This window comes from Sipha flava, unplaced genomic scaffold (genome assembly GCF_003268045.1).
Source record: "Sipha flava isolate LNK unplaced genomic scaffold, YSA_version1 225_pilon_pilon, whole genome shotgun sequence".
Classification (NCBI taxonomy): domain Eukaryota; kingdom Metazoa; phylum Arthropoda; class Insecta; order Hemiptera; family Aphididae; genus Sipha; species Sipha flava.
Genome location: NW_020272859.1, coordinates 793825 through 807714, shown reverse-complemented (window position 1 = coordinate 807714; position 13890 = coordinate 793825). Strand labels below are relative to the sequence as shown.

The following is a 13890-nucleotide window of genomic DNA, read 5'->3' as shown; positions in this document are numbered from 1 at the left end:
AAATACTAAATTATTAAAAATATAAATATTGTTTTGAAATTATTAGCCAATTTAGAAGTTATCTTTTAACAACTGGGTAAAAAACACATGAATTATATTACTTTTAGTTTTCTTTTTTTTTATATACGTTTTAAGTTTTTCTTCTGTGAATATAACTGTTAAGAAAATATGTCAAATTAAAATATGATAACAGTACTACTATATACTATATTATAACTATATTTCAAAATCTTTTTCAATATTTATGAACTATGTAACCAACATTTATATTATTCAGAAAAGTTAAATTAAATTTTTATCTTTTTATTAATAAAATACAATCTGTAAAATATAAATAATAAAAATTTGCGATTAATATTTTTATTTTATTTGCTTGTTTGGCTTTAGAAGAAAAATTCACTATAGGTATTCCTACTGATGTTAATTTAAATTTAATTTAGTTTATGAATAAATAAATATTACGTTTTATTATTTATCTATTTATTTTTTAGTTGTAAATACTTAAATTATATAAAAAAATATTTAATATTAAAGTACAGTCATTAATGAATACTTAAGTCAAGGTGAACTAAAATACGATTTTGTACATCAAAATTTATCATATACAAATATTTTATATAAATATATAAGTAATAATAATAAATAGGTGGTATGAGCCCAGTGACGTAATTTTAGTTTTTAACAGGGGAGGGAGAAAATTTTTGACAGCCCATAAAATAACTAAAAAGAAAAAAATTGCTCGCTAACAATTAAATTAATAAAATACTATATTAGGGAAATACTCTTTGAAAATAGAAGAATAAATCATGATATTATACAAAGAATTAAATAATTTGAAAAGTTAATTTCTAGCGGGCTTGCGGCCCATATCCGGCCCGACATCGGTAATGATAAGGAGGGGGAGCAAATGCTCACCGTCCCTCCCAAAATGACGCCACTGCATGAGCTAATTTTAATTAGTTGATTTTTATTTTACAGACTCTGAACCAGTGAGATAAGATATTTAAGAGATTTTGAAGTAGGCAGCTTGCTTTAGGGGGATCGTGACTGGACGATAATTGTAATTATTTATGATCGTTAACTACTATATATTCCATATAAAATTACAGTGGTCCCTATTCGATGTAATCATTTCAGCACTAGCAGAATTGATAATACTAAACGAAAGTTTTAAAAAATAACATTTTGGCACGTACTTATGTCTCAAAAAAAAAATTAATAATAATAATAACAATCAGTGTTGGGACTTATCTAGATAGATTTTTTGTCATATTTTATCTTATCTAGATAAATAACGCTAAATTATCTAATTACTTATCTAAGATAAAATATTTACTTATCTAGATAATTTTATCCGGATAATTGTCTGAATTCTTGCCAAGATTAGAGTTATTTTTATTCTTGTATGTAGACGAATCCAATAAATCAGAGATCATCAAAATCGGTCCAGCCGTTCTTGAATTATAAATTCTGTAACTAACCCGACTTTTTTTTATATATATAGATTTTGTATTCATAATTATAATTCATGTATTATTAATAAGTAATTATTATTTCTTGGTATGATATTTTGTTTGTATTTTAATGTCGGAAAATATCTTTGGTATTTTTAAACTTAATTTCTTATTTTTTCATAGAAGTTCCAAATATAGTTATTATTATTATATATATTTGATTTTAGTATACACACGTAACTCATACACTGAATAGTCAATACTTCACTCTTGGAACCGGTAAAGTCGTAACTACTTATAGAATAATGAAAATCATCAAATTGAAATTATATGGAAAACAATATTGTTAACTTAAAATAATCTCTTATGTATTTTGTATTCATCCTGATACTAAGCAATTTTCATTGTTTTTTTTTTTTTGTGTTACATTTTAGTGATTAATTATCATTAAATAATGTACTTTATATATAAATACTGCTTAATGGTAAACTACATTACTACAATAAACATTAAACACTTAGGTACCTATTGATAATAATGATTATAATTGTGTCTTCATAGATATTATTACAAATATGAAATATTGAACAACAAATAACATTTTTTGAAAATATCTTTTTTTTTATCTAGATAAAAATGAAATTATCTTTTATCTTTATCTAAATATTTTTATTTTTTTTATCTATTATCTTTATCTAGATGAATTTGGACATATTATCTTTCATCTTTATCTAGATAAATTTTGCATTATCTATTCCCAACACTGATGAGAATATCATATTACACTTGTAACTATAATATAAATGGATTTTGAATTTTATGAATATTGAAATAAGTAAATATTATTTATAATTATCATTTAATGTGCATAATTAAATTAATTTTAAATTTAAAACAATGTTAAATGTAAATATGAATGTATAGCATAAGCAGACATTAAGTTCTGGGTGTGGCAGAAAAAAATTAACTAATCAGGTTAATAGGAGATGACATTCTCCAATCAACTTTTATTACCTTTTAATGCCTGATAGTAAAACAATTATTCATTCCATACGTTGTTTTTAAGTTAGTTTTCATAATTATATCAATTGATTAAATATTATACACTCCAAAGGAGTGTATGTAACCATAATGTTAACATTCTTACTTAATTTTTCTTAGTAGATAAGAAAATTCATTGTATCTTTGTACCGCATACAACGTGATTTTACGTCCTTAAAAATAATGATATCGTACAAGAATAATTGATTATAATTAGTGTGATAATTCACATATAATACATACATCCAGTCTGTACTTTTACTTTTCAATAATAATCAACGATCAATAACATGTTGGCCGTGTGACACGGTTACCACTGTAAATAGATATATTAAATACATATTACACTATATAAATTATTTATAGATATCTGTAAACAAAGAGTAGGTATAGAATAAATGTTTACAATATTTTGAATGCAAAAGCCTCATAATTTTTGGGAACAAAAAGGAATACAAAATTAATGTAATTTGTTTTATTATAAAACGTATTTGTATTTAGTTTATATTTATTATTGTTAATTATTGTTATTTTTCTTTTATTATAACAAATAAATCCGTAGCATCTATAACCATTGGTCTAATAGCGACTTAAATCATTACATAAATACATTGTGAATCGTATTTAATCCAAAAATAGTTCATATTTTGTTATAAAAATTGTATTCTTTTTTAAAAAGTAAAATTATTATAATTTGCATTTATATCTAGATTGAAAATATCATATATATATATATATATATATATATATGTGATAATGATTTCTATTCAAACTTTGATGATAACAGCATTCCGTGAGAATATGATTCAGTGTAATATAGTTGAATTTGCAGTAATAATGTATATTTTTGTCAATTAAAAATGTTTAACATTACGAACTAGGTATGATTTACTGTTAAATTTAAATCGTATTTTGTCGATATTTTGCGTACTTAAAATAGATATGTGTAATGTATCAGTTATTATATTACATCGGTGTCACATAGGGTCATATCTCAATAAGATAATGTGTAAAACAGTGTTTAAATAACTTTACATGGAATCATCTATATTTTATACATTTCAATATTAGTTACAGTTATTAGCTTTAGCTACAGTACATAATTAATGTATATATATTGTAGGTAAATATGCCGTTACAACTTGAATTTAACGTAGCACAACAAGTAAGCCACAACAATCACAAGAAATATCAATAGGTGCTCGTAAGAAAAAGTGATCTGTTTGGAGTGAATTCTTGTGTTCTGTTCCTAATGTTTGTTCTAAGTTTATTTGTTTATTATTATGTGTTACATTGGATTGTCGTGTGTCGTTTATTTTATTAACTTATTACAGCTATACTGATTATATTAAATACATACAACAATTTCAATAATTTCAATCAGTTTGTGACCAAAATAACTGTTTTCGCCGATAGCGTAGTGGAAATTCATCTCGGCCGTCTCAAGCTAACATCGAAGACGTGACGCTTAAATCTGTTGCCTATTCAACATTTTTTAGGCGTACACAATGTGTATATAATCCAAAGGAAACATTTATTTTCAAAATTGTAATAACTGTTGTGATAACCCTGGATCTCTACACTAGGTCTCTCGGTGAGACCCAGTATTCTGTCTGGATAGTGGTGAGGAGACGGGTCGTCAACTAACTCCTTTCCTTCCTTTCTTTTTTATTGTATTTTTATAAAAGTGTGTGTAAAAATGTATGTACATCACTGTAAGGGGTCATGGGAGGGACATTGTCCCTCTTACATTTTTCGTTTATCCTGTACATACCGGATAAAGAGATTGCGTGGAAACGAATAACAATAAATAACATGTATTAATGGAAAATATTACACCGGGACAATATTTTAATTGTAAAATTGTGTTTTCAGATAATATTATGTACCTATTGGCTATAGCCGGTTATATTTATACATATTAGAGCATATAGGACACTATATAAATTTAAATTAATGAAATAAATATTATTTTATGTTATTTACAAACAAATTCGAACAAAAATAAAGTGAAAATTTGTATAACTCTTTAATAATAGTAACACGTCAATAATTCGATAATCGTGACGCTTTAGTTGAATAAATTATAATAAATTAAATACAACAACGCATTGTTGATAGAGACTGTGGTAGATTGAATTATTGATCTGTCTCATTTCCCGTACGTTGATACGACTAAATCTTATTATTTTTGACCAGAGTACGCTATATCGTGAGCATCGAATTGCATACTGCGGCCCCAATGTTGAGGAGGATGAGACTCTTGTTCTTGTTCGCCTTTTTGCGACATAAGCAATTTCTTGATAGCAATTATACCGGACAGGACTAAAGCAATTTTGCTCAACAACAATGCCTTACCAGCCATCATCATGAGCATTTTCAACGCCATCGGACCCATGACCGCGGCTGCCGTCATACCGGCCATCATCATTGCTTGTTTCATGCCCTTGTCCTTCTTCTTACCACGACCTGCGAGATAGACAAATAAATGATTACGAGTACGGTTAAAAGTACATAGATTACATAGGTGAAATTGCTACAACTGATATTATATTTAAATGAAATGTAATCAACTCTTAATTGACAAGACCTACTATAAGATCTATCTTTAATCAAATCAATTGTTTAAATTGCTTTGCTAAATATACTAGATATTCTACGTGTAAAATGTATAAACTTTATGCTTACTTCTATATAAATGTGGTATAAATTCAAATCATAATTATGTTGTATTTTTAAAATAAAATATAGCTCGTTCCAAGCCGATTCACTTGAGCGAAATGTGTTAATAATATGTATGAAAGTTATTTTTTTTTTAGATCTTTTAGATCTTTTAGACCTTGATTCCAGGTCAGTTCAACTAAGGTAATTTTCATTAAGATTTTCAGAAAGTTATTGTGCTATAATTTTTAATTATTTATGGGTCACTTAATAAATTATTTTATTTTAAACATGAATATATTTTCTAATCTAGTTAGGATTAGTAACTATTAAAATAAAACAAAATTGCTTTTTACACTCTTAAGTCTAAATAGTGAAACATAAATATTTATTCCTTTTTTTAATTTTAATATAAAATTACGGTTACAAAAAGGCATAAAAGGCATGCAGTATAGTTTGTACAACTTAATTAAGAAGTTTCACGAGAGTGCAAAGTTAACTTAAAAATTGAATGCGACTACTCTTTGAATTTTCAAAATTACATTAAGTTCATTATATATTCGTATTTTTATCCAGAATTTAATTCACGAGACAGATGTCTAATCAAGTCGAGGATCATATAATTTACAATAATATACATTTGACATATATGCCAAATGGAAATGTGATACAATTCATGGTTATGGTTACCAGAAGTTCTGTATAATACAGGAATTTATATTTTTTTGTATCCAAGTGTCTCGTTTTCCAAAAATTACGCATATAATAAATTATATTCTTTTTCTGTACTGAGATAATAAAATAAACATAATTTTATCATTTATTTTAATTTTTAAATTTTTATTTGTATGTTCTAAAATATATGTAATAATTTTAGTTTATATTATTAGTTATTATTCTTTATCACTATCCGTTGGCCGTCCTACCGAATACTGATTTCTATTAATAGGTTACTAAAATGTTATAGTATGTTTACCCGTTTATAAAATAGTTTAATCAATTAGAAAATTGTTATTCTTATCTGGTCGAACATTGTTCATATTTTAACACATTCAACGCCGGTGACGCGTATACGCGTCATTGGTAATTGTACGTGTACTGCCGTCGACGCGTTTACGCGTCATGTCTAATTTTACCGAGGCGCCACGTGTAAAATGCAAGTGATACAGATAATATTGTTATAACATTATAACATAATAATATAAATAAAAATAGAAATTTACATAAATAGTATTTATACGTGCATCCAATGATAAAAAAGATTATAGGGAAAATCCAGTCTAAAAATAACCGATTTCCAAAACCAACCATAATTTTTGTTTTTTATGATTTTTCCCTATGGCCACCTCAAATTTCAGATAATTACGATCAAAGCCACAATAATTAAATGGCATTGAAATATATAAGAAATTGACGCGTAAACGCGTCAGTGGTCCGTTGGAAAAGAATACATATAACGCGTAAACGCGTCAGTGGCCAAATGCAAAAATATCGTTACGACGCGTATACGCGTCGCCGGCGTTGAATGTGTTAAGAATCTTATGTTCATACTTTAATAAGTACTTATGGCTATATGCTGTTGAAATATTATTTAAATATTTATTTAAAAATATGTGAGAAACCGTTTTCATATAAAAAAATGTTCAGTCAGTTGCGACGAGAGGAGGAGATATAAAACTGTAAGAGACAAAAAAATTTAAATTCAAAAAACCTTTATTAAAATTAACTCACCTCTCATGTAAATAAAGATTGTCCTGTAGTTAAATTCGAGACACTTTCATAAAAAATGTCTATCGTTGTCGTTGTGACATTTGAAGTAGACATTTTTAGTCCCGTATTTTGAATTTTAAAATCTGGCAACTCTATTCATGATTGAATTATAATTAAGTTGGTGATATCAGTGATTAATGGATAAATTTAAATATTTTTAGCACTTTATTTGCTATTGTATTGTAGCATATTAGAAAACATTATTATTGTAGATTAAGTTTTATATTTATGGCCGATAATGATTTGATATTCCAGCCAGTACGGTTGTATGTGAACACACCGTGTTAACGAGTAAGACTGTGAATGCCATTAATTAGGTTATTTTATTCAAAATATTGAACTTTTTTAAAGTTCAAGGTATTTCAGTGTTTTTAGGGAATTTTTTTGAGTTTATAAATTCTTAATTTGAATTTGAAAATTTATATTTAGATTTATACACACCAACATGCTTTTTATATAAATTAACAAATTTTACTATAGGTAGGAACTCGTAATTTATATTTTATTATTAAAAAATAGTTGACATCAAAACTTAGATTAAAAGTGGTGGCGTTAATTATGGTTTATAATATTAGGATAAATTCAGAATCGTTAATCGACTATTTAGAATCAGTAAAATCGACGAACGATATTATCGTTTAATACGAGTTTTAATTTCGTAACCACCATGTGAATTACATTTTTTTAGATTAATTTTTAATTAATTTAAGTTAAATTTCTAATGCATTTTTTGAGGTTTTTTATGGTATTAAAATCCCAAATTTTATAATAATATATCCACTGAGTAATATATGACAGTCATTCGATGTTCAACACATATACATAACACATATTAACCCAAAAAGTTTACACCGTTGCTACTAGCTTATTATTGTAAATCGTATAATTTGTATTAGCCAAGTGTGCATTCAACTGTCATTATTGAAGGTTATTGTAAACACTTACATGTACCTTATATATCCGATGCCCTACAGGCTATATTTTAATACTAATACCTATATACATATATAAACTATATGAAAAATATAGAGCCGAAATTGTGTATTTTTTTTTTTCGTTGTACTTATGAACGCTTTAAATTTTTTTAATATACCTTTACTTTTTTCTAAGGTAACAATGATTATAGAAATTATTATGTTTTCTGTAGAAAAATCCTTGCCAAAAGAGTGTAATAATACTTTTTATTACGGAAAAATAAATTTTAAGGCTGTTGAAAAATGTTCAAAACATATCCTGGTCAGAAATACCGAATTTGAAACACTTTTTTGTCGCCATATTACTGTTTATAACGAATTTAAATTAATTTCTTGCTATCTACTCACAGCAAGTAATATTTTTGAATTCTATGCAGTTCACAGTACTTCACCGGAGTATCAACATGACATAACAGTTAATACTATTGTTACTCGATGTGCTTTGAGATTACTCACCTTCTTGATCGACCGATCCATCTAACACGATGGTCCTGGAGGACATGAGCCTGTCCATCCGGTCGATTAGCATATCGTTCAACATGGCGCTTTTACGATCTGAGTCCTTGACGGCGTCTAAGGCTGCACGGTCGGCTTTCTCTGTCTGCGGGTCGACCAGCAGGGATTTGCCGGCGCGAGCCGACAACGACACGCCTTCCGCGACCACCACGGTGGGTTTGCTAAGGGCCCGATCTAGGGCGGTCAGCGCTTTGGACTTGAGGCATATAGCGGCAGATCCATCGGATTCGTCGCCGAAACAGTCGTCCAGCACGGACCACAGGACCATGCCTAGTCCTCCGGCCGACGATGATCCTTCTTCGGCTCGGTGCTGCTGCTGCTGCAAGTCGGGGGCGGACGACGCGAGACCGAACACGGCGAAGGCGAGAGCGAAGGTAAACGAGATTGCTATGACGGACGGAGACATGGTTTGCTGTTGGAAGTTGATCCGTACGTACAGGAACTATATAATAATACTAATACTGTTAGCAAAACCGGTGCGAGCGCGCGATCGCCGGCGTGTACAGAGTGGTGCAACGTCCGGTGTTCGGGAGCTTATATATGAACGTGCGATGTGCCGATTTGTGTGTATTATTCATGTTGTACGCGACCAGAAGACCGTGGAAATAATGGACGGGCTCCGCGTGAGTTTCTCCGCAGCGCCGCCGGGAACGGCACTATATTGAAGTGTGCAGCACTTTACGTGGTACGTAGTACACGTGTTCCTACAATTATATCGTACCCGTTGCATTATGCATGTACCACCGGTGTTCCGTTTTCACGCGCTACACTCGTTTTCTCGGTGAACTTTTGTCGGGTTTTTTTTTCTGTTTTTAATTTTTTATAATTGCATTTTCTTTTACGATAAGCTTCACTCGTTATTGTTGCATTTAATGTATGATGTTTTTGCGAAAATATGAAAAATATATGGTTTTTTTTTTAATTTTTTTTTTTTTTGCACGCGGTGATTCTTCTTGCGCAGAACTCGACTTTTCTTCAATGACATTTTTCGAAGTACGATCAAAATCACAAAAAATAAAAATGAGTTGAATTATTCCATAATTCAACTTTCATTCATTGATTTTTCAAATGTGCACCATGCGCGTTCAAAAATCAATTATTACCACACCTATAATTTTATTTAAAGTAAACGTTAAAAATCTTAACAATCAAGGTTTTTAGACTTTTAATCACGTCGTAATTGTTATTTACTCGTTTAATGTCGGTAAGGTTTGGTATTAGTTATTCCTCGGTCTACAATCAATAATATATTTTTTAATTTGATAACATTGCTTAGAATATCACTCTTATATTAGATGGCCAATATTTTTCACATGACAATAATTATGTTCAGCGAAAATAAATTTCATGAACATTTTCGTTTATACTAATATAATAAGAGATATTCTCTTTTAATATTTATAAATATTAATTCATTATATTTTCTATTGTTGTAAACTGTGACAAGTGACAAATACCTACCCATATTATACTTATTTGACAATTTTATTTATTCGCTACATCTCTTGTTAAACTTTATGCTATTATAATATAATAATGAATATGATTAAATAAAATAAATAATATAATATGATATTCTCATTCAATGAATTTTGATAATTTAAAGAATTTATATGAAACACACTGTAAGGTAATCTAATAGAAGTATGATCAAATGTTTTTATACAAATGGACATGTCTTTAAGAAAAAGAAAACATAATGATAGTTTTGCGCTTTTCAAAATTTTATCACAGGTAATGTTGGGCGTTTCTTTATTTTACCGGATATTAAATTTTTTTCTATGTATATATTTATAGTAAATTATAACTGCTTAAATATTTGTTTTTACAAGTCATTATGAAAGTTGTCAGATATTAGGAACACAATAATGTAATTTTTTACTTTTCATACTACAATTCACTTAAATGTTTGATTTTTTTATTTTAATTAAATAAAAATATTTTTAAAAAATTATTAAGCAATGATCATATACATTTTATTTTTATTAAAATAGTTTTAGAAAATTTTACTGCTCAATATTAAGATTATAAAATATTGATGTATGATAATAAAATTTAAAGTGTGATATTATTGATATTAATAGACTATAGGCAATACAGTAAAAACCGGGTGTGTAGAGGGTGCATTGCACACAGGCCCCGGGCCCTGAACTATGTATTACAGGGCCTCAAAAGATTAAATACTCAAAAAGTTTGATGATTAGGGACCTCAAGATTTTGATTCGCACACGGGACTCGAATAATCTACTTACGGCACTGTCTATAGGTTAAAACTGTATACGAATAATAGACATACCATTTTTTGGATTAATTTAAATTTAAAATCTTATAACTAAATTTTCTTAATATTGAAAAATTATAAATAATAATATGAACTATTTATATAACATTCTATTCACGTAAGTACTACTAGTAGGTTCTTATTGATTTTATAAGTTTTCTTTTAAATTTCTAAAATTGTATATCGGATCAATAGGAATATTTTAACACTGCTCTATAGGCTCAATTACCGATGATATATTTTTTCTAGTTAGTAGTTAGTAGAGTGATATTAATTTATTAAACATTAAATAAACTACTTTTTAGGATTCTGAACGATGCAAGCAGTATAGAAATTTTTTGTGGTACGATTATATAGTCTACACCTAACGAGCAAACATTTTAAATGCAATAAGGATAGGATCAGGAGCGTGGCCAGGGAATGGTTTTGAGGGTTCAAAATACCTCAAAATTAATTTTATTAATTTTTTAACATTATTTTTTATAAAATAAAAATACATTTATTATATAATATTACAATGAAATATAATTGTTTTTATCAATATTTTACTAAACTATTATCATATAAATATATTGCGTTTTGTTTTCAAATTATCAAATTAGTTAATAAAATCATAAGCATGTTGGTTTTTTGATTTCAAATATTTTTAATCGGTGGAAAAATGCTAAACTAAAGTTTAATTTCCTTTAAAGTAAGAATTCAAATTATGAACTTAAAATTATATTAGATGATAGTCGAACAAAACTTGATGAGCTTGGATGTGACATTAAAATACCACGTAACAACAAAATAAAAAAATAAAACAAAATAATCGAAGAAACGTACCATCAAATTCCCCTTTATAATATTAATATTATAAAATATCTATAATATTTAGAACTAGAGCTCGGATGTTTTAGACAGCATATTTTTTTCGCGCAGCCAGAATTACACCGGAGTAAGATACAAATTTAATTCATGAAGTCTATATTACAAATATGCAAATTACAAATATTTTGAAATTTTTCATCATATAAATGCATATATTGATAATTTATAGATTTAATGGCTTATTTATAATATTTTAAATATAATATAAACATAACACTTTATACGGTTAAAAACTCATGTATTTATATCACTATATGTATACATGAATGTCGGAATCGCCTGTCGACGACCATTATCTTATCGTCTATCGTTGATAGATTAATATTATAGGTATAAGTAAGTATAACAGTACAGTAATAATCCCTCGTTATCCGCAAAGGTTACGTTCCAGCAAACCTGTGCGTATAGCGCATCCGAATATATATTTATATTTATAGTAATTTATTTCTATCATGCATTTTTTTATAATTTATTTTGAATTAATAATAACCCCTTTTTTTGCGTATATTTTTTTATATATTTTTGTTGAAAAATAGGTATATTCGATATATTTGAAGGCATATATTTACATATTTTTAAATTTTTAAATGCATATTTTAATGAAATTTGGGTTATTAACATCCAAGCTTTATTTAAAACAATAATATTCATAACATTTTTTGATCATACTTGTACATTAACTCATCTGACTGTCCGTTTCGGAAATCACAAAGAAATTTAAACTAACGTTAAAAAATGAAAACCATTTCCAATTCAAAATATTAGGCATGCCTCAAGATAAAATGCATATTTGTATATATTGGATTATAAAATAAATATGATAAATATAAAACAAAAAAGCAAAAAAGAAATCATATTAAATAATATTAATTATTTTGTTAAACTAAAAGTTTATGATTTTTTTATTTTTCTTCAAAAGTAGTATTTTTAATTTAAATTCATTCAATTTATTTCTATAATTTAAACAATAGGTTATTAAACATATTTTTTTATCATTAAAAATTTTAACTATGGTGGAATGTGTTAATGACATGGAATTATAAACATTTCTACATAATATGAATTCTATAATATCAGTATAAAGTAGTATACACTCACTGTACTCTTACCCTTTGGGATGTTAAAATATTTATTTATTTCAATAAACATTATTATTATTATTATTATTATTATTATTATAGTAAAAAAAAAAATAGATCTTCTCTTTGGAGTTCATAGCAATAATCAAGTCATTTTTTCTCATTATTTTTTTGTATAAAATACAAGTTTCGTTTAATTTGGATTAATTAATAAATCTATTAAATCTAATTCATAAATGATGATTTATCGTTGATTCTGTTCATAATATGTAATATAATCAGAATTCGGACATAATATGAGTATATCATATAATCATAGTTTACATATTTATATTAAATGTAGCAAAACATTATGATACATTAATAAAGAATCCTTTTTAAAAATAAATTAAACTTTTTTCAAATAGATGTATAACTTTGTTTAGCTAGAGCTAATTAAACGATTTAAAAACAATATTTACATATAAGTTACTTGATAGATTTTTAATTTAAATTAAAAATTTACTAAAAAAAAAAAAAAAATTATCCTAATATTAGCAGTCTCATAAAATACTTAGTATTTAAATGTTACCTTTTATAATTTGATAATAAAAGAAAAGTAATATAATATCTAACATTATTATGTCAATCGCTTCAACAGTCTTATTTTATTAGAACAAACTTTTATAGATATTACGAGTAGAACGTTCAGCTCAATAAAATCGAATAGACACTACATGATACTAAACATGCTAAACATACAATATACTAGATATTAAACTGTATTTCTTAAAAGTTTTTATTTCATTACTTTGTAATTGCATATTTTTATATAATATTTGTAATAACCAAAAATTAAATAAAAGAAAAAGTGGTGAAGCGTGGTGAGCGATGTAAACGATATGATGTGGATTATTTACGTATATCTTTGTTTAAGGAAAGCCATTTAGGAATACAATCTATACCAGCTATTGAAAAATTATGGTATTGATTTATTACATCTAATTAAAACGAAAACATTTGAAAATGTATTTCCTTGATTGAATATGTGTATTTGTAACATTATTATTATGAAATTAAGAATTAAAATTTGATATCCAATTTTTTGAAAGTTTTGAATACAACTGATATGATAAAAATTATAGACGCCTTATAAAATTAATAGAATTAGTTCGATGTGTAACAGCCTGCTGTATTTTTGAGTACAAACAATGTGTATTCATTTTTTTCTTCTAAAGTTTGTAAATACGAGTAGCTATAAAAAT

At 26.9% G+C, this 13890-nt stretch overlaps 1 protein-coding gene across 1 annotated transcript; it reads right to left on the bottom strand.

Moving 5' to 3' along the window:
* Positions 1-4505: 4505 nt before the first annotated feature.
* On the bottom strand, positions 4506-8996 carry LOC112683386. Its single transcript, XM_025554410.1, has 2 exons — positions 8357-8996; positions 4506-4964 (listed from the first exon to the last, which is right to left on the bottom strand). Exons 1-2 carry the CDS (start codon positions 8820-8822, stop codon positions 4681-4683), a joined length of 750 nt encoding a protein of 249 aa, XP_025410195.1. The 5' UTR covers positions 8823-8996; the 3' UTR covers positions 4506-4680.
* Positions 8997-13890: the final 4894 nt, after the last annotated feature.